Source organism: Pongo pygmaeus, chromosome 18 (genome assembly GCF_028885625.2).
Source record: "Pongo pygmaeus isolate AG05252 chromosome 18, NHGRI_mPonPyg2-v2.0_pri, whole genome shotgun sequence".
Lineage (NCBI taxonomy): Eukaryota > Metazoa > Chordata > Mammalia > Primates > Hominidae > Pongo > Pongo pygmaeus.
The window spans coordinates 85,820,533-85,838,323 of record NC_072391.2 but is presented as its reverse complement, the minus strand read 5'-3'; the positions used below and the strand labels follow the sequence as shown (position 1 = coordinate 85,838,323).

The 17,791-nt window shown below is 61.3% G+C and overlaps 1 protein-coding gene across 3 annotated transcripts in view; it reads right to left on the bottom strand.

Moving 5' to 3' along the window:
* Positions 1 to 17,791, bottom strand: part of ZFPM1 (zinc finger protein, FOG family member 1) — an 80,183-nt gene that overhangs the window by 3,884 nt on the left and 58,508 nt on the right. For all 3 annotated transcript variants that reach the window (XM_054453683.2, XM_054453684.2, XM_054453685.2), the window contains 3 exons: positions 16,236 to 16,369; positions 4,366 to 4,468; positions 3,039 to 3,245 (listed from right to left, as the gene is read on the bottom strand). In XM_054453683.2, coding sequence (XP_054309658.2) covers positions 3,039 to 3,245; positions 4,366 to 4,468; positions 16,236 to 16,369 — 444 coding nt within the window. The remainder of the gene's footprint in view (positions 1 to 3,038; positions 3,246 to 4,365; positions 4,469 to 16,235; positions 16,370 to 17,791) is intronic.

The window sequence follows — 17,791 nt, the reverse complement described above, 5'->3', positions numbered from 1 at the left end:
CAGTTTAAGGAATGTTCTCTGCGCCAGAGCCCTGCCCCATCTGCCAATGGCCCCTTGGCTGAAGACAGCGAAGGGGAGGGCCTGTTCAGCTTGGCCTTGGCCTCCATGTGGAACCCAGGGGCCCTGGGATTCCTTATCTGGCTTTCAAGCCTGTTCCACTTAGAGACCGATGTGATATCTGGCTTCTGCCTCCGCAGGTTAGTGCTGGTTTCTCACCCAGCTTCTCCAATGTTGATCCCGAGTCTGCAGTTATCACGCAGGGGTGGCCCCTACCCCCGCGCCCTCCCCTCTGCGGCCTGCTCGCCACCTCTGCCTCTTGGGAGGAATTTCAGTGCCTGGGTGAGGTGGCTCTTCCTCCTGCACCTCGCTGTTCTAGCGACTTTCTGGCTCACATCTCCCTCCTGTGCTGTTGATTTCTGTTTCTCAAGTTCCTTTTACTTGGGGGCTGCAGGCAGCTCTGTCCTCTCTCAGCTGAGGCCTTGAGCTGGGTCCCAGATCTGGGAGGCCACGGGGTGGGTTTGTTTCTGCGTCTCCAAGGTCATTGTGGGGGACTGTGTTGCTGCAGGGATGTGGGGAGAGGGGCCGTGGCCATGCAGTTTAGAAAGGCTGCCCGCCTGCTGGTGACCACAGGCCAAGTCCGGTGGCCTGCGGAGGGGCCTCCAGGCAGGTGCCTCTGCATCCTGCTTCACAGGTGAGATGGGCCCAGAGTGCCGGAGGCTCAAGAATTAAACTGGATCTGACCCTGGAATTGGTTCCTACGGCTCTTGCAGAGCAGCAGACAAGCATCGGCCGTGCCCTGGCAGCTGCAGAAGTGTTAGGGCAGGACTCAGGAATGTCAACAAGATGTCTGGCCCATGGTGGTGTCTTTCCGAAGCAGTGTTCCCAGGACACTGCTGCCTGGGGATGAGGCATGTCAGACCCGCGAGGGGGAAACCGAGGCAGAGGCTGAGCCTGGGGCACCCGCAGCTGCCCCTCAGAGACTGGGAGGTGGTCTCCTCAGGCCGTGTGGGCAAGGACCCTGCTGGAGGATGGGACCCTCACCAGCCTGCTGTCCCCACTGTCTTACTGTAGTCATCAGCAGGGTGCTCCCCTGGAGTTGGGTCTCCTGGGCACCCTGAGACACTATGGGGGCACCCCCTCTCCATCCTGGTGGAGGGGTGCTCTGGCCTCCCATCCCCTCCGCGCCTTCTTCCAGGGAAGAGGAGAAGGCAGATGGGGACCCCCTTTGCTCCCGGTTCCTTTCAGTCACCTGTGGCCCAAGTTCTCTTCTGACCTCCTGGCTCCCTGGGGCAGTGGCTTGCCCTGCCCAGGCCCAGCCTCCGCCACCAACCTGGACTTAGGTGTGGACCTGGCTGCTCAGCCCCTTCTCTCCAGTGTCACCAGCCGTGCCCACCAGCACATAACATGGGCCATTATGTCCTGGGTACCTCGCACACAAGCCCAGCCCCCTCTGGCCAGCTGGCCCCTGCGCAGGCCTCCTCTCTGACCCTCCCTGGAGCGGCCTTGGTCAGGGTCATGGTGACCTCTGCACTGTCAGGACCAGCAGTCATTTCTCTGCCGTTGGTCTCGCCACAGCCTGGATGTGGCAGACCACCTGCCGCCCTCCAGGGCCCCCTCTAACCTATCTCAGCTCACTCTCCGTACCTTGGGAGATGTCCCCTGTCCCCTGACTCCAGGGTCCACAGGGCTCTCTGAGCCCCATCCTGTCCCTCAGTGGACTCTGTGGCTTCTCTTTTGCATCTAGCAGGTGTCTCGAGGTCAGGACACTCAAAGAGTGGGGGTCTGCTCCCCAGACTCCCGTACGGGCTGACATCCCCCCAATGGCTGCATACTTGGCCCTGCGGGTCCCTTTGCCCCTAACCACTGGCTGCCTCCACCTACTTCAAGCCGTCTTCACATCTCACTTGCTCACAAAGGTCGCTTTTCTTCCAGTTTTGTGACTCTGTGGTCACCAAAGCTAAACCTGGGTCTTACTGTCCCCCTCCAAACGTCCTCTGGTGCAGTCCCCGTTCCCCTGGGAAGCCCCAGCCGCTGGCCGGAGCCAGACTTGCCGCGTATTCCCCGCATGCCTCGTGCCTGTCCACGGTGGCCACACGCTGTCCTTGGCCACAGAGGTGCACGGGACGCACCATCACTCTCAGCTCATTTTAAAAAGTTTCAGCAGATATGAGATCTTTTGTGTTGCCCAGTCTGGCCTTGAACTCCTGGGCTCAAACGGTCCTCCTGCCTCGGCCTCCCACTGTACTGGGATCACAGGTGTGGCTCCTGCACCCGGCCGGGGGTGAGTGACTCATGATTCCCACAGCCACCCTCAGAGGTTCTGAGAGAGCCACTGCAGGAGTGACATCTGTCCACTTCAGGCGTCCCCAGGGGTGGCTCTGTCCCCAGGGACATGTGGCCACGTGTAGAGAGATTTTGGTGGCATGTGCCTGAAGTCCCAGCTACTCAGGAGGCTGAGGCAGGATGGCTTGAGACTAGGACTTTATGACCATCCTGGGTAACAGAGTGAGACCTTGTCTCGAAAAAAAACAACAAAAAACCCAACCAACAGATGTCTTGGTTGTTACAACTTGGAGGTGGAGGTGGTGGCAGCACCTAGCGGGCTGGGGCCAGGGCTGCTGCTCACAGCCTGTGGTGCCCAGGGAGACCTCCACTGTGGAATGACCCGGCCTCAAACGCCAGGAGGGCCGAGGTGAGGGTCCTGCTCTGCCCCACAGTCAGGGCCGCCCCCACGTCCGCCCCCAGGGAAAGTGCAGGCTTCTGGTGTGGTGTGCGGGGCAGAGCCAGGTCTGTGCCTAAGCCCGCTTGCCTGCTGGCAGGGGCTTTCCCTGTGGTGGCCCTGGGCTCTGGGGACCCTCACTGTCCCTGTGTGTTCTGCACTTGGGACCACCCACATCACCTCCTTCCCTGCCTTCCCTCTCAGTCTGTTGGCAGCCTGCGGCCCCCCAGCTTCCCACCGTCAGCTCCCACCCTCTCCTGCCCTGCCCGTCCCTCCTTGGTGGAGCAGCCGCCCTGGGCCCGGGGAGCCCAGCACTCACTGTTGATCACCGCGGTGGCAAGGATGGAGGCCATCCCGGCCTGCTGGGGCAGGAGCTGGAGGTCGTGTGCAGGGGCCGGGCACGTGGGCTCTGCTGGCTCCCTCTTCACAGGGTGGCCGGGGGTGCTGTGGGGCTCGGCCGTGAGGAGCACGCTCAGGAGTCCCCCCGCGGGCACCGGCTTGGTGACTCTGCACCAGAGTGTGTCATCTGGAGGGAGACAGGTGTCCAAACCTAGGACCTTGTGCCCCACTGCCCTGTCCCGTCTTAAACAAGGGGCGGAGGATGGGGTCAGGAGAGCGGCCACCCGGGTTCACAGCCGTGGCTGGCTGGCTGCCAGGGCCGTCCTGCCTCGGGGGTGAGGCTGGGTGGTCCCCTGTGGGTGCTCACAGCCTGCCTGCCTCCAGGCCTCCTTGCCCTGGGCCCATCCTAGTGGGAGGGCCCTGAGGAAGTCTCCCAGGAAAGGGATGACGTGGAGGGCGGGTGGTGGGGTAACTAGGGGAGACCCTGGGTGGCCACTCAGGGAAGGCAGCCAGAGGTGGGGCCCTAGAGTGGACCCCGCTCTCCAGGAAACTGTCCAAGGGCGGCTCTTCCTGCAGCTGCCTGCAGGGGGCAGCCTCAGCCCACAAAGCCCAGGCTGTGCGGGGCCGGCTTGTTCACCTGCGATGCCGGGCTGTGTCCCCTGCGGTGCTACCTTCAGGTCTGAGCCGGCCCTGCCCACGCGCACCATAGCCTGTCCCCACCCCGCACTGGGGCTAGGGACTCCACTGGCCAGTGGACCCTGCCTAAGCCCAGAGGGCCTCCCGCTTCTTCCCTGGGTGCTCGGAGGTGGAGGCCGCCCAGACGTGCCACCCTAGTAGCAGCAGCACGGCAAGGCCCCTCGACTTCCTGGACGGCCACCTTGACCGTTCCTGGAGCCAGCCCGACGACGTGGAAGATGGTCCAGTGGCACCTGCCAGCCAGCCTGGCATCGGGGTCCCTGCTGCTGCCCTTGGTGGGTTCCCAGAGGTGCAGCCGAGGCAGGGAGGAGATACGGGGATCACGGTGTCCCCCAGAGGGGCAGAATCCTCTCCCCGCCCCCCCCCCCCCGCCACAGACACCTGTCCTGGCTCAGCCTGCCAGTCGGTACCCTCATACAGGGACTCATGGTCTGGGCTGACTGGTCCCAGTAGAGCGTCTGCTTCACGCTGCAGTGCCCGGGGCCAGCGGCTCCCTGTGCCCCATCCCCCGCCCTAGCAGGCTGGTTTCCCTTTAAGGGCCCAGCCCAGGGGGAGCCAAGTGACCCCCACCTTCCGGAAGGCTTGGGACGGAGGTGCCGCGTCATACTGACCCTTCCTGTGGATCTCTGTGTTGGCCTCGGCCTCAGTCAGGGCCTGGGGCAGCGTCCTCAGCCAGCAGGCCTCGTCCACCAGCAGCAGGGTCAGGGCTGGGCTCTGCGGAGGGGGGCAGGAACAGGTGGGGAGGGGTCCATCAGCAGCCTGTCTGGGGGTTCCCGTGGGTATGTGGGGCATCTGTGACACGGATCTGCCTCCCGGCTTCATGGATCTGCCTCCCGGCTTGGCTGCTAGGCCAAACTGTGGACAGTCATTGGCCCAAGAGCTGGCAGAGCCGTGGGATGGGCCATCTGTGCCATAGCTGGCTGGCGGGGCTAACACCGTGCTGGGGCTGGGAGGCTTGGCAGGGAGTAGTACCTTCCAGGGTTGGGTACAGGGAGTAGTACCTTCCAGGGTTGGGCACAGGGTTCTTGTGGAGACTGAGGCCCGGAGAGGTCGAGCAACATGCCCCAGGTCACGCAGCCAGTGAGCAGCAGAGCCTGAACTTACACCCGGGTCTGCATATCTGTGTATCTGTGTTCTCCCTACTGCTCGCCCACCTTTGCCCCCGGAGTGCTGGGTGTGAAACCGCTGTTCCCACAGGGGCTGGACCTGGTAGAGGCTCCTTCCACACAGACCCTAGATGCCTCCAGAATGACCTCTGTGGGCTGGGGCCGAGATTAGCCCAGAAGATACGGCACCTCCCTAGCAACGCTTGGGCCTCAGTGTCCCCCTGACAGCATGGCTCCCCTCCCTGCCACAGGGCGTGGCAGGGCCACCTGCGTTCCCACTCGCTCCCGGGGCCGGCACACAGTGGACGCTGGGGAGCACCCGGTGGGCTCAGCAGGTCTGTCCCCACCCTGAGGCTGGTCAGGCCCCTTCCTGTGGGCCTGAGACACCAGCACTGTGTTGGATCAGCCCTGGCCCCCCGGCCTCACTGTCACCCTGGAAAGCAGGCAGTACCCTCCTCTCCATCTCATGGGTGAGGAAACTGAGGCCCGGGAAGGGGAGGGACAGAGCTCATGCCAGTGCCCGGGGCCATGCCATGCTGTCAGCGGTGGTTCAGGCTAGGTCTGGAAGGAAAACACTCTGGGCTCGGCCCTCAGGGCGGCTGCCGGCGGAGCCTGTGGAGGCCGCCTCGTTTCCTGCGTCCATTGCATCCCGGCCGCCAGCCGAATGGCAGAGGAAATAAATGCGAGGGGCCCCATCCCAGTGCAGTCGGGGGCTGGGACAGGGCGAGGTGGGGCGGGCAGTCCGTGGCCTCACTCTTTGGTGCCCAACACTGGTCAGACATCAAGGGGAGAAAGTGGTGATGGAGGAAGGGGTGACCGCCGCTGCCGCTCAGGCCTTGGTCCCTCCTGCAAGGCTGACTCAGCCTCCGTGGCCTGACCTTCAGCCCTGTGCTGTTCACTGCACTGGTGGTCCCCAAGCTCAGCCACCTGGGCGTCCAATCCAGAGGCACAGCACACACGCGTGCTCCAGCACTTCCTGTAAACACACTTTTTGTTCTGTACAAATGAATGCCTTTTCATCAGAAACTTCCTGCATCGTGACCTTTGCCTGAAAAGCCAGTGTCACCTACAAATGCTGCCGCTGGCACGGCACAGGTTTGCGCAGCCCTGTGGTGAGGACGGCAGTCGGCCCAACCCTGCCATGGCAGAAGGGGCTGGGCTGGTGACAGTGCAGGGGTGTCCCCCGTGGGTTTGGGGTACCTCCCCACTAGGTGCCAGCCCATGAGCTTTCCTGGACTTTGCCAGCACGCGTGGGACCCTGTGGGCCGCAGAGCTGGGCAGTGGGGTCCCAGCCAGGCTTGGCCTCCCTGCTGTGACCTTGGGCAGGGCACGACCAGACCCTCTGGGCCACCCCTGCCTCTTGGCCCATCCGCAGGGCACTCAGGAATCTAGCAAGATACGGCCTTCGGGCTGGGATGTTCAGTGACCACTCAGGCAAGGTTGGGGCAGGCTGGCCAGCAGAGCAGGTGGCTTCCACGTCACCTGCCTGCTACCGCACGGCTCAGCCACAGGACGGGTGAGCAGAGCTAAGCTGGCCAGTGGGCTGGCCCTGGCTGGGGCGGGTGCAACCCTGCAGTCCCAGTGTGAAGCCATCCCCAGCAGCCACCCGAACCCCTGGCTCAGCTTCTCCTCTGCAGACGGGGCTCTGCCCTCTCCCCACATGGCTGTTGGGGGACAGAGGGGAGGCCGAGCCCCTGCTCACTCTGGACCCACCCCAAGCCCACCATTAGCCTTTGAGGCAGTCTCAGGTGGGTCAGTCCTATCTCCTTTGACTCAGTTTCCTCCCAGTATGTTGGGAGGCCATGATCTGTGTGAAGCTTTTTGCCTGCCTGGCAGGTTCCCAGCACAGGATGCATATTAGCTCCAGCCCTGGCTGTTGCTTTTGGGTTTACCCGGCAGGACAAATTGGGCAGGGGGTGCTGTCCACAGGGCACGTCCGGGGCAGCAGATGCTGAGTGTCCACTGTAGTGAGTGGCTCCCCCGAAGAAGGTGCTTTGCCCAGGCTGGCATCGGGTGGGTGCCCCCCTTTTAAAGGATACCCCAGTGATTCCCAGGGCCACAGAGCAGGGCTCAAGAGCTGCACGTCAGTTGTGGGGTTCTGCTGGCTCCGATGGGGGCTTCCGCTGGGGCAGGCTGGGGGGTAAACCCCAGGGGCAATGGGCAGGCACATTCCTGGCACAAAGGTGGGTGACCAGCGGCTACTGTGTCCCGGCTGCGCCCGAGCCAGGCGGGCAGCGCTGGGCGAGGCTGCTGGGGCCTGGCCCTCCCCACCCTGGCCTTCCTGAGCCTCTAATGAATATTAATGAGCAGAGGAGGGTGAAAAAAATTAATCTGCTTGATCCTCCGATGGGTGCTGCGGTAACGATATGAAATCTAATTATTCGTCCCAATATTTCTAAACCCTCAAACTGAGACTGACAGCCTCCCGGTCGGTTTAATGCTTATCACTCCCAGGAGCAGCGTGTTCGCAGCATGATAAAAACACGCACCGCAACTTTGCTGACGCTGCACAACCCCCCGAGTTTTCTGTGGCAGTCCCAAGTGGAGGGAAGGCGCCATGTTCCCGCCCGGCCCCGCCGAGTGCACCCCGTGTTTGTGGGGCACGACGGGGCGCCTGCCCTGGGTGTGCAGGTGGGGAGGGGCATGGGGAAGGAGGGCGAGGCTCCCATCCGGCACCCGCCCCCGACCCGGGAGGGAACAGGTAGGAGACCTAGGGGTGCAAGATAAGCAGCTCGGGCCACTCTACCACAGCCCCCACTGCCAAACACTCTCAGAGGGGCCTGCCGCTCCCACTTTTGTGATCACAGGCTGGGAAGGGGTGAGGGCCTCCCTGCCAGTCTGCCCTGGCTTCTGAGGATGCAGGGGCCACCCTGACACCTCCCAGGGGAGAGGGGAGCACAGCCTCACCTGGGGCCACCAGGGTCCCCAGCCTGGAGGTGGCAAGGACATGGCCAGCCCTGAGCCAGTGTCTTGCCCGGTGCCAAGTGGCCAGACCCCTGAAGCCAGCTGGGGGCCACCCGCCCATCCTGGGAGCCACTGCTGGGGCCGGGGCCGCGGCCGCGGCCGGGAGACGCAGGGGCAGGAAAAGCCAATTTCAGCTTCTGCTTCCCTTGAGGAGGGGCTGGCTGGGCTAGGTCTGCCTGTTGAGTTTTTTCTCTGTCTCTTGTTTTTTCCCCTCCTCTGATCAGGCCTGGAACAGAAGCCCTTTCTCTGGTGCTGCAGGCCCTTCCTGACCCTGCTCTGCCTGTGGGCAGTGGGGAGCAAGTGGGGAGGGGGCCTATTTTTTTTTTTTTTTGAGATGAAGTCTCACTCTTGTCCCCCAGCCTGGAGTGCGATGGCGCGATCTTGGCTCACTGCAACCTCCACCTCTGGGGATCAAGCAATTCTGCCTCAGCCTCCCGAGTAGCTGGGATTACAGGCACGCACCACCACACCCAGCTAATTTTTGTAGTTTAAGTAGAGACGGGGTTTCACTATGTTGGCCAGGCTGGTCTTGAACTGCTGACCTCAGGCGATCTGCCCGCCTTGGCCTTCCAAAGTGCTGGGATTACAGGCGTGAGCCACCGCGCCTGGCCTTAGGAGGGGGCCTATTTTTAACTTCCCAACCGGGCCCTCCTGCCAAGACTCTCAGAGATGTGGGCGCTGCGGCCATCTTCCCTCCCAGGGTGCCACAGGCTCGGCACCCAGCCTGGTCAGGCAGGTGTGTCCAGGGTCCACGGAGGACCCTAGAGCCCACCCTCCTTGCCGCCCCTTGGGGTTGCCCTGACCCTCCTCCGGGCCCTGGCCGGCCCCACCAGCAGCGGCCACTTTAAATTCCCCGGGCGGACCTGAGAATGCTCCTTGTTTCCCCCAACAAAGAGGTCAGTGTCTCGATTCTGCAGTGGCACCGATAGCCATCGGAAACCCTATCTGCGCCGCATCCGCTGTGACAACTTTATTTGAGGCCGTTCTCAAACCTTGCTGTGCAGCTCTGAAGCAGCTTGCAGGGCTGCTGGGGTGGCCCGGCCCATGGAGCCAAACGGCCGGTCCCGCAGAAGCCCCGTGGGGCTGCTTGGCCATCCCCAGGCCACTGCGGGGTAGCAGGCCAGCAGCAGGTTCACGGGAGGGTGGGAGCTAAGGCTGAGGCTGCTGAGGCCCCAGCCCGTCTTTCCTCCAGCCCATCCTGAGAAGTCCTTCACCTCCCCGTCACCTTACCAGAGGCACCAGCTGGTCCCTCAGCGCCTCTGTCTCCCTCGATCATGCAAGGAGTACACTTCCCAGGTGAGGGCCTGAGGCCTGCACGACTACAAGCCAGGTCCGTGAGACCCCTGCCGCCTTGCTGCTGCCACTTCATCCACTCGGTCACTCACTCGCTCACTCCCTTATCTGGCAGGCAGACCTTGCGCACCAGCTGTTGCCAGGTGTGGGGAACACAGTGAACAGAACTGCGTCTCCTGTGGGTGCTGGAGTGTGGAGCCGGCCAGAAACAGCAGGTAGGCGCCTGGAGGGGCAGCGACAGAGACACGGGACAGGCTAAGACGGGGAGTGGGAGTGGCTGTGCCAGGATGTTGGCCGAGACCTGGAGGGTGAGGACGGGAGGATGTGGATATGAGGGGGCCAAGGAACAGCACGGGGGAGGAAACAGCACGGAGAGGGAACAGCACAGGGGAGGGAACAGCACGGAGGGGCGGGGAACAGCACAGGGGAGGGACTAGCACGGAGGGGTGGGGAACAGCACAGGGGAGAGGGAACAGCATGGAGCAGGGGAGGGGACAGCACAGGGTGGGGGAACAGCACGGGGGAGGGAACAGCACAGGGGAGAGGGAACAGCACGGGGGAGGGAACAGCACGGGTTGGGGGAACAGCACAGGGGAGGGAACAGCACAGGGGAGGGAAAAGCACAGGGTGGGGGAACAGCACGGGGGAGGGAACAGCACAGGGGAGAGGGAACAGCATGAAGGAGGGAACAGCACCGGTTGGGGGAACAGCACAGAGTGGGGGAACAGCACGGGGGGGGAACAGCACAGGGGAGGGAACAGCACAGGGCGGGGGAACAGCACGGGGGAGGGAACAGCACGGGTTGGGGGAACAGCACGGGGGAGGGAACAGCACAGGGGAGAGGGAACAGCATGAGGGAGGGAACAGCACGGGGGAGGGAACAGCACGGGTTGGGGGAACAGCACGGGGGAGGGAACAGCACAGGGGAGAGGGAACAGCATGAGGGAGGGAACAGCATGGGTTGGGGGAACAGCACAGGGGAGGGAACAGCACGGGTTGGGGGAACAGCACGGGGGAGAGGGAACAGCACGGGGGAGGGAACAGCACAGGGGGAGGGAACAGCACTGGGGAGGGAACAGCACAGGGGGAGGGAACAGCACGGGGGAGGGAACAGCACGGGGGAGGGAACAGCACGGGTCGGGGGAACAGCACAGGGGAGGGAACAGCACGGGTCGGGGGAACAGCACAGGGGAGGGAACAGCACGGGTCGGGGGAACAGCACAGGGGAGGGAACAGCACGGGGGGGGGAACAGCACGGGGGAGGGAACAGCACGCGGGGGGGAACAGCACGCGGGGGGGAACAGCACGGGGGAGGGAACAGCACGGGTTGGGGGAACAGCACAGGGGAGGGAACAGCACGGGTTGGGGGAACAGCACAGGGGAGGGAACAGCACAGGGGAGGGAACAGCACGGGGCGGGGAACAGCACGGGGGAGGGAACAGCACGGGGGGAGGGAACAGCACGGGGGAGGGAACAGCACGGGTTGGGGGCACAGCACGGGTTGGGGGAACAGCACAGGGGAGGGAACAGCACGGAGGGGGGGAACAGCATGAGGGAGGGAACAGCACAGGTTGGGGGAACAGCACAGGGGAGGGAACAGCACGGGTTGGGGGAACAGCACGGGGGAGAGGGAACAGCATGAGGGAGGGACAGCACGGGTTGGGGGAACAGCACGGGGGAAGGAACAGCACGGGTTGGGGGAACAGCATGGGGGAGAGGGAACAGCATGAGGGAGGGACAGCACGGGTTGGGGGAACAGCACAGGGGGAGGGAACAGCGTGGGGGAGGGAACACGGTGTTTGTGCTCAGGATACCTTAGCGGGGGGTCCCTGATCCACGATGGCCTGAGGCTTTCTCACCTGGGGATGGGGCTGGGACCCCTGGAGGCACCACAGGGTCTGAGCAGTCCTCTGAAACCATGCAGGGAGCCCCAGAGCCTGGCGTCAGGGGTCATCGCCATGGCAGAACCTGATCTCCTAGGAGGGGAAGGCTGGCCTTGGGGAGCTAAGTCAGGCCACTCTCCCTTTAGTTTTCACAGCACGGAGGAGGGAACAGCACGGAGGCGGGGGAAACAGCATGGAGTGGCAGTGGGGAACAGCACAGAGGAGGGAACAGCACAGGGGAGGGAACACTGAGGTTGGCCTCAGGCCATATATCCATCCACCCATCCATCCATCCATCCATCCACCTACCTGTCCATCATCCACCCACCCACCTAATCATCCATCCACTGACCCACCCTCCCATCCATCCATCCATCCACCCACCTGTCCATCATCCACCCACCCACCTAATCATCCATCCATCCACCCACTCTCCCAACCATCCATCCATCCACCCACACTCCCTCCCTCCTATCCATCCATCCATCCACCCACCCACACTCCCTCCCTCCCTCCCATCCATCCGTTCATCTACTCACCCACCTAATTATCCATCCTCCACCCACCCTCCCAGACATCCATCCATCCATCCACCTACCCATCCACCCATCCATCTATTCATCCATCTATCCACCCACCCACCTAATCATCTATCCATCCACCCAATCATCCATCCATCCACCCACCCTCCCATCCATCCATCTACCCACCCATCGATCCATCCACCAACCCATCCACCCATCCACCAACCCATCCACCTAATAATCCATCCATCCACCCATCCACCCACCCTCCCATCCATCCTCCCATCCATCCATCCATCCATCCATCCATCCTCCCATCCATCCATCCTTTCAGCCACCCACCCATTCGTTCATCTATCCACCTACCCACCCACTCATCCATCCACCCATACATCTGTCCGTCCATCCACCATCCATCTACCCACCCATCCATCCATCTATCCACCCATTCACCCACTCATTTATCCATCCACCTATCCATCTATCCATCCACTCATCCATCCACCCATCTATTCATCTATCCACTCATCCATCTATCCACCCCCCTTCACCCACTCATCCATCCACCTACCTATCTATCCATCCATTCATCCACTCATCCATCTATCCATCTACCCAGCCGTCAATCCATCTACCTACTCATCTGCCCATCTACCCATCTACCCACACATCCACCCACCCATCCATCTACCCATGCATCCATCCATTCACCCATCATCCATCCATCCATCCATCCACCCACCTTCTCAGCCAGCCACCCATTCATTCATCCATCCATCTATCCACCCACTCATCCATCCACCCATACATGTATTCATCCATACATCCACCTGATTATCCTCCCATCCATCCACTTATCCACCAGCTATCTACCCACCCATCCATCTACCCACCATCCATCCATCTATCCATCCACCCAGCCATCAATCCATCTACCTACACATCTGTCCATCTACCCATCTACCCACCCATCCATCTGTCCATCCGTTCATCCACCTGTCCATCCACCCACCCACCCACCCTCCTATCCATCCATCCATCCACCCACCATCCATCTGTCCATCTATTCATCCATCTATTCATCATCCACCCACCCTTCCATCCATCCATCCATCCATCCACCCACCCACCCTCCCATCCATCCACCCATCCATCCATCCACCCATCCATCCATCCACCTATCCATCATCCACTCACCCACCTAATCATCCATCCACCCACTCTCCCACCCACCCTCCCATCCATCCATCCATCCATACATACATACATCCACCCACCCTCCCATCCATCCATCCATCCATCCATCCTTTCAGCCACCCACCCATTCATTCATCCATTCATCTATCCACCCACCCACTCATCCATCCACCCATAAGTCTATCCATCCATCTACCTGGTTATCCATCCACCATCTATCTATCCACCCATTCACCCACTCATGTATCCATCCACCTGTCCATCTATCCATCCATTCATCCATCCTCTCATCCATTCATCTATCCACTCATCCATCTGTCCACTCCTTCACCCACTCACCCACCCATCCATCCATCCATCAATCCATCCACTCATCCATCAATCCATCCACCCAGCCATCCATCCATCTACCTACACATCTGTCCATCTACCCATCTACTCACCCAACCATCCACCCATCCATCTACCCATGCATCCACCCATCCACCTATCCATCCATCCATCCATCTATCCATCTATCCATCCACCTACCCACCCACCGACCCACTCATCCATCTGTCCATCCATTCACTCATCCACCCAGCCCTCCAGCCACATATCCATCCATCCATCCATCCATCCATCCATCCATCCATCCACCTACCCATCCATCCATCCATCCATCCATCCATCCACCTACCCATCCATCCATCCATCCATCCATCCATCCATCCACCTACCCATCCATCCATCTATCCATCCATCCATCTACCCATCCATCCATCCATCCATCCATCCACCTACCCATCCATCCATCCATCCATCTATCCATCCATCTACCCATCCATCCATCCATCCATCTACCCATCCCTCCGTCCACCTACCCATCCACCACGAGCGTTTCTTCTGTATCTGACTATACATTCTGAAGCTGGCTGGGCCCCTCAGGCCCCTTTCCTCCAACCCCTGGCGTGGCAGGGGTGGGAGCTGTTGCTGCATCAGGGAAGCGTCCTGCCCCAGGTCACACAGCAAGTCGGTGCCAGAGTCCACACTCCTGACTCGGCTGGGGACTTGTGCACTCATTTTCCTCTGTGGGTGCCCACCCCCCATGTCCAGAGGTGGGGGACTGAGGGGGAAGCCACCCTGTCCCTGTTCACCCCTGCCTGTGAGCAAGCCCTAGGCCTCTGGAGGCCATCGGGGAGGGTCACAGCATCGCATCTGCACCCCTCCCCCTTCTCCTTCTACAAAGAGAGAAGAAAAACCAGCAGCAGCTGGGGCGATCCAGGCAGGAGGCAAAGTCCTCCTCAGGGAGGGGTCGGGGAGAGAACTGGGACCTGTCAGCCAAGAGCGACAGGGGCCCACTGAGACGCAAAAATATTTAGACAATAAATGAAGTATCGGAAAGGCGTGCATATCTTGAAGAAATCAATCATCTTGTACGGTGTGTCTGGACACTCGGCGCCAAGGCGGAGATAGCGCCTCGCTGGGGAGATAAGGGTTAATCAAGGATTTAATTCTGCAGGAGATAAAGCAGAGGAGGGAAGAGTGGAGCGGGGGCTCCTTCCTCCCCGGGCTCACCGCAGAGCCTTAGCGGCTCCTCTGGCCTTGGCTCCCCTTGTGCCCCCAGACGTTATCTCCCCACTTGGGAGGGTTTCTAACCCCGTGCCCGTATCCCCAGGATGGCCTGTGCCCTAGGCCAGAGCAGGACTAAATGCGGAGGCAGGCGGACAGGGAGGGGTGACTGCAGCTAGGGCAAAGGGCAGCCCGTGGGGATGACTCCTGGGCCGGTGCCAGCCCCTCAGCCCTACCATTAAGGAGCCTGCGAGGGTCTCCGGGGATGGGCAGATGTGGGTTCTAGTTCTCCCTCTGCTGTTTGATCCTGGGTATTTGGGCAATTAACTTAACATCTTGGAGCCTCAGTTTTCTCATCTGTAAAATGGAGTGGCAGGACCCACCTCGTAGGGTGCGGGGATGAGGAAGTGAGGATGGGCGTGTCATGTGTCTGGAACTCACAGAGCCCTCCAATCTCAGCCTCTATGGTCTTTGCCCCTGGTCTCTACCTATGGGTTTTCTTGACACTTTGAGAGTTCAGAGATGAGAGCCACGGAGCTCCTAGCCCATCCACGCATTCCTCCTGGCAACCATAAATGCCTGCCAACATCCCCACATCCCAGCACCCCAGAAGGATCAACTGCCGCTTGCACGCGTACAGTGATGGGGAGCTCACCCCCTACAGAGCCAGCTCTAAACACCATGGCTTCCTTCCCGTGGTGGAGCTGAAATGTGGCTCCTCCCATGGAGAAAACTGACCACCACTGAGCTTCCACTGCCGTCCTTCCACCGCCCTGCTCCAGGCCACGGGGCCAGGCAGCCACCCCTCCTGCAGGGCTGCTGGCCGCAGTGCCCACTGAGCCATGCCTCGTGTCAAGCACCACTCCTGACCATCTCATGTGACCTGCCCAGCTGCCCTGGCAGGCAGGGGTGCCCTGGGCTTCCCTGCACCACAGATAAGCTTGCAGCCCTGCCCACGCCCCCTCTCAGGGTCTGCAGGCTCAGACGTAAAAGGAAGCTTTAGGCGTCCCTGTGTCTCACCCAAGGTCCCAAAGGCTGAGGAAGTGGAGGCTCACAGTGGGCAGGAGCCTGCCTGGAGATGCACAGCAAGGAAATGGCATAAAGGCAGGAGACTCCAGGGCCTGGCAAAGGGGGATGCCCTCTGTCCTGGGCCAGCTTCCCAATGACTCCCTGAGCGGCCTGGGACACGCGTCTGCCCGCTCAGCTGCAAAAGGCTGTGTGAACGGCCCAGGAGGCCCCAGACCCTATGCCGCCCATGATGCACCCCATACGTACTTACAGGTTTCTATATACCAGTGCCCTTCCTTAGCTGACACGTGTTTTAAAAGAAACCATGATACCCTCTTCGGAGGAAACCGTACTGACTTGTCATAAGTCAGAGGTAGCCCCAGAAGTACATCCAAGACAAACGACACAGGCCTTTGTGTCTAGCAGCAAGGGGCTGCCTTGGAAGGCTCTGCCAGGCAGGGGCTGTCACCAAGGAGATGAGCACACGTGCCGAGGCCATGGAGACCATGGGCCTGACGGCCGTGCCTGTCGTCAGAAGGGTCCGTGGGGACAGACGCAGAACTACCCTCTCGCTCTCTGCTGTAGCATCCCCACCGTCCCAGTACCCCAAGGCCTGGGCCATTGCTTTGTTCCTCCCTCCCCTTGAATGCTCTTCTCCTCTGCTCCAATGCCCAGTCATCTGTCAAGGTCCTGCTTAAAGAACCCCTCCTCCAGGAAGTCCTCCCTGAGGCACCAAAGGCCCCATATCACCTCCTACAGGAAGCCGTCCCTGGGCCTCAAGGCAGTGAATCCCTCCCTATGCTCCAGGTCCCAATATCTCAGGCCCACATCTTCCCACAGGCTCCACACAAAGTGGCCAGAGCTCCTGGGCTGGCATCTAAGCTGGGCCTGTCCCCTGGGTCGGTGTTGCCCTGCATCTGGTGGGCGGGCAGGGGCGGGGATGGGGGCTTCTTACCGGCTCCGCCTGCCTGGGGGATGAGGCTCTGGTCTGGACACTCCCGTGGAACGGGCCCCAGGACAGGCCCGTGGCGAGGCTGAGTCGGGCCCGTATGCGCCTCTGCCCATCCTGCACCACCGGCTCCAGCTCGTCTGCAGAGAGACATCGCAGGCATGAGGCGTGCCCGGTCTGGGGCCTGTCCAGCCCACCTCCCGCTAGGGTTGGCCCAAGGGGCAGTGGAGGGTGGTAGTCCTGGGGGCCTGGGCTGAGTGGCAGGGGCTGGGCAGGAGCTGGGTCCCAGGGGCCTGGGCAGCCCTGCAGCAAGATCTCTAGGGCACTGTGGGGTGTAGGGACGCAGCCAGGAGGATGCCTGTGGCTGGGTTTGAGCGAGCTGTGAGCCCTGTGATGGTCGTTCTCCAGAGCAAGGGCTGCGGGTTGGATAAGCCCACAGAGCCCGGCCGCACAGTGCAACGCTGGCATGAGTTTGTGTCATGGCTGACTGGTGGCCCCCAAAAGATACATCAGCCTGCAGTCTATGAACCTGCTCATATTTGGAAAAAGGGTCTTTGCAAATGTAATTAGATTAAGGCTCTTGAGATCAATGGGATTATCAGGTGGGCCCTAAAACCAATGACAAGTATCTTTCTAAGAGACACAGAAAAGGAGAGAGAAAAAACCATGGGAAGATGGAGGTGGAGATGGGAGGCAGCCATGAGGGTCGCCTGAAGCCCCCAGAAGCTGAGAGTGGCAGGAGGGAGCCTCTGGAAGGAGCCTGGTACTGCCGACACTTGGAGCCTCCAAGCTGTGCGAGGACACACTCTGCTGCCTGAAGCCCTAGGTCATGCTAACTTAACACCCAGCCCAGGACACACACGCACCTGGCCCTCACTTGCCTCCTGGAGCCTCAGCCTCCTTGGTGGACAACAGGGACGTGGCTCCTCCCAGGCCACACACCCTCTGCCCAGGAAGGCCGGGCCACCTCTACCTCTCCTGAGGCCAGGGCTGCCTGGGCGCATGGAGGCCTCACGTGACCTGGCCTGGTCCCCTGGCCGCAGTGCTGTGGCGGCCCCACTTCCTGGAGCCCCGATTGGGCAGGCTGTGGCCTTAATGGGCCTGATGATCAGATAGCTGCTTGCCTAATGGCAGAGATAACATGTAAATACACCGGAGGCCCTGCTAAAACGTTTTAACTGGGTCTTTGTCTTCCCCAGGGCAGATAAGATGGCAGCGAACCAGGACTGAGAGGCCGAGGAGGCCTGCGCCCCTTTATCAGCCCCCAGGAAGGGAAGAGCGGACTGGGGGCAGCAGGAGCGGTTCTGCCGTCTCAGCTTCAGGGCTGCCAGCCCACCCAGAATGCCTGGGTCCCGGCCCAGGGCTCTGACCACTGGGCCGCCCTCCTCCCCTGCCCCTGCAGGGCTTGGCACCAAGAGGATGCCCAGTGTGGGCTGGGTCCCAGCATCACAATCACACGGGCCAGCCCGCACCACGTGGCCCTATGGGGGACCGGGAACACCCATTCCTGTGACGGTCATCCCCCTGCACAGACAAGGACATCGAGGCCCCTGGAGGCTATG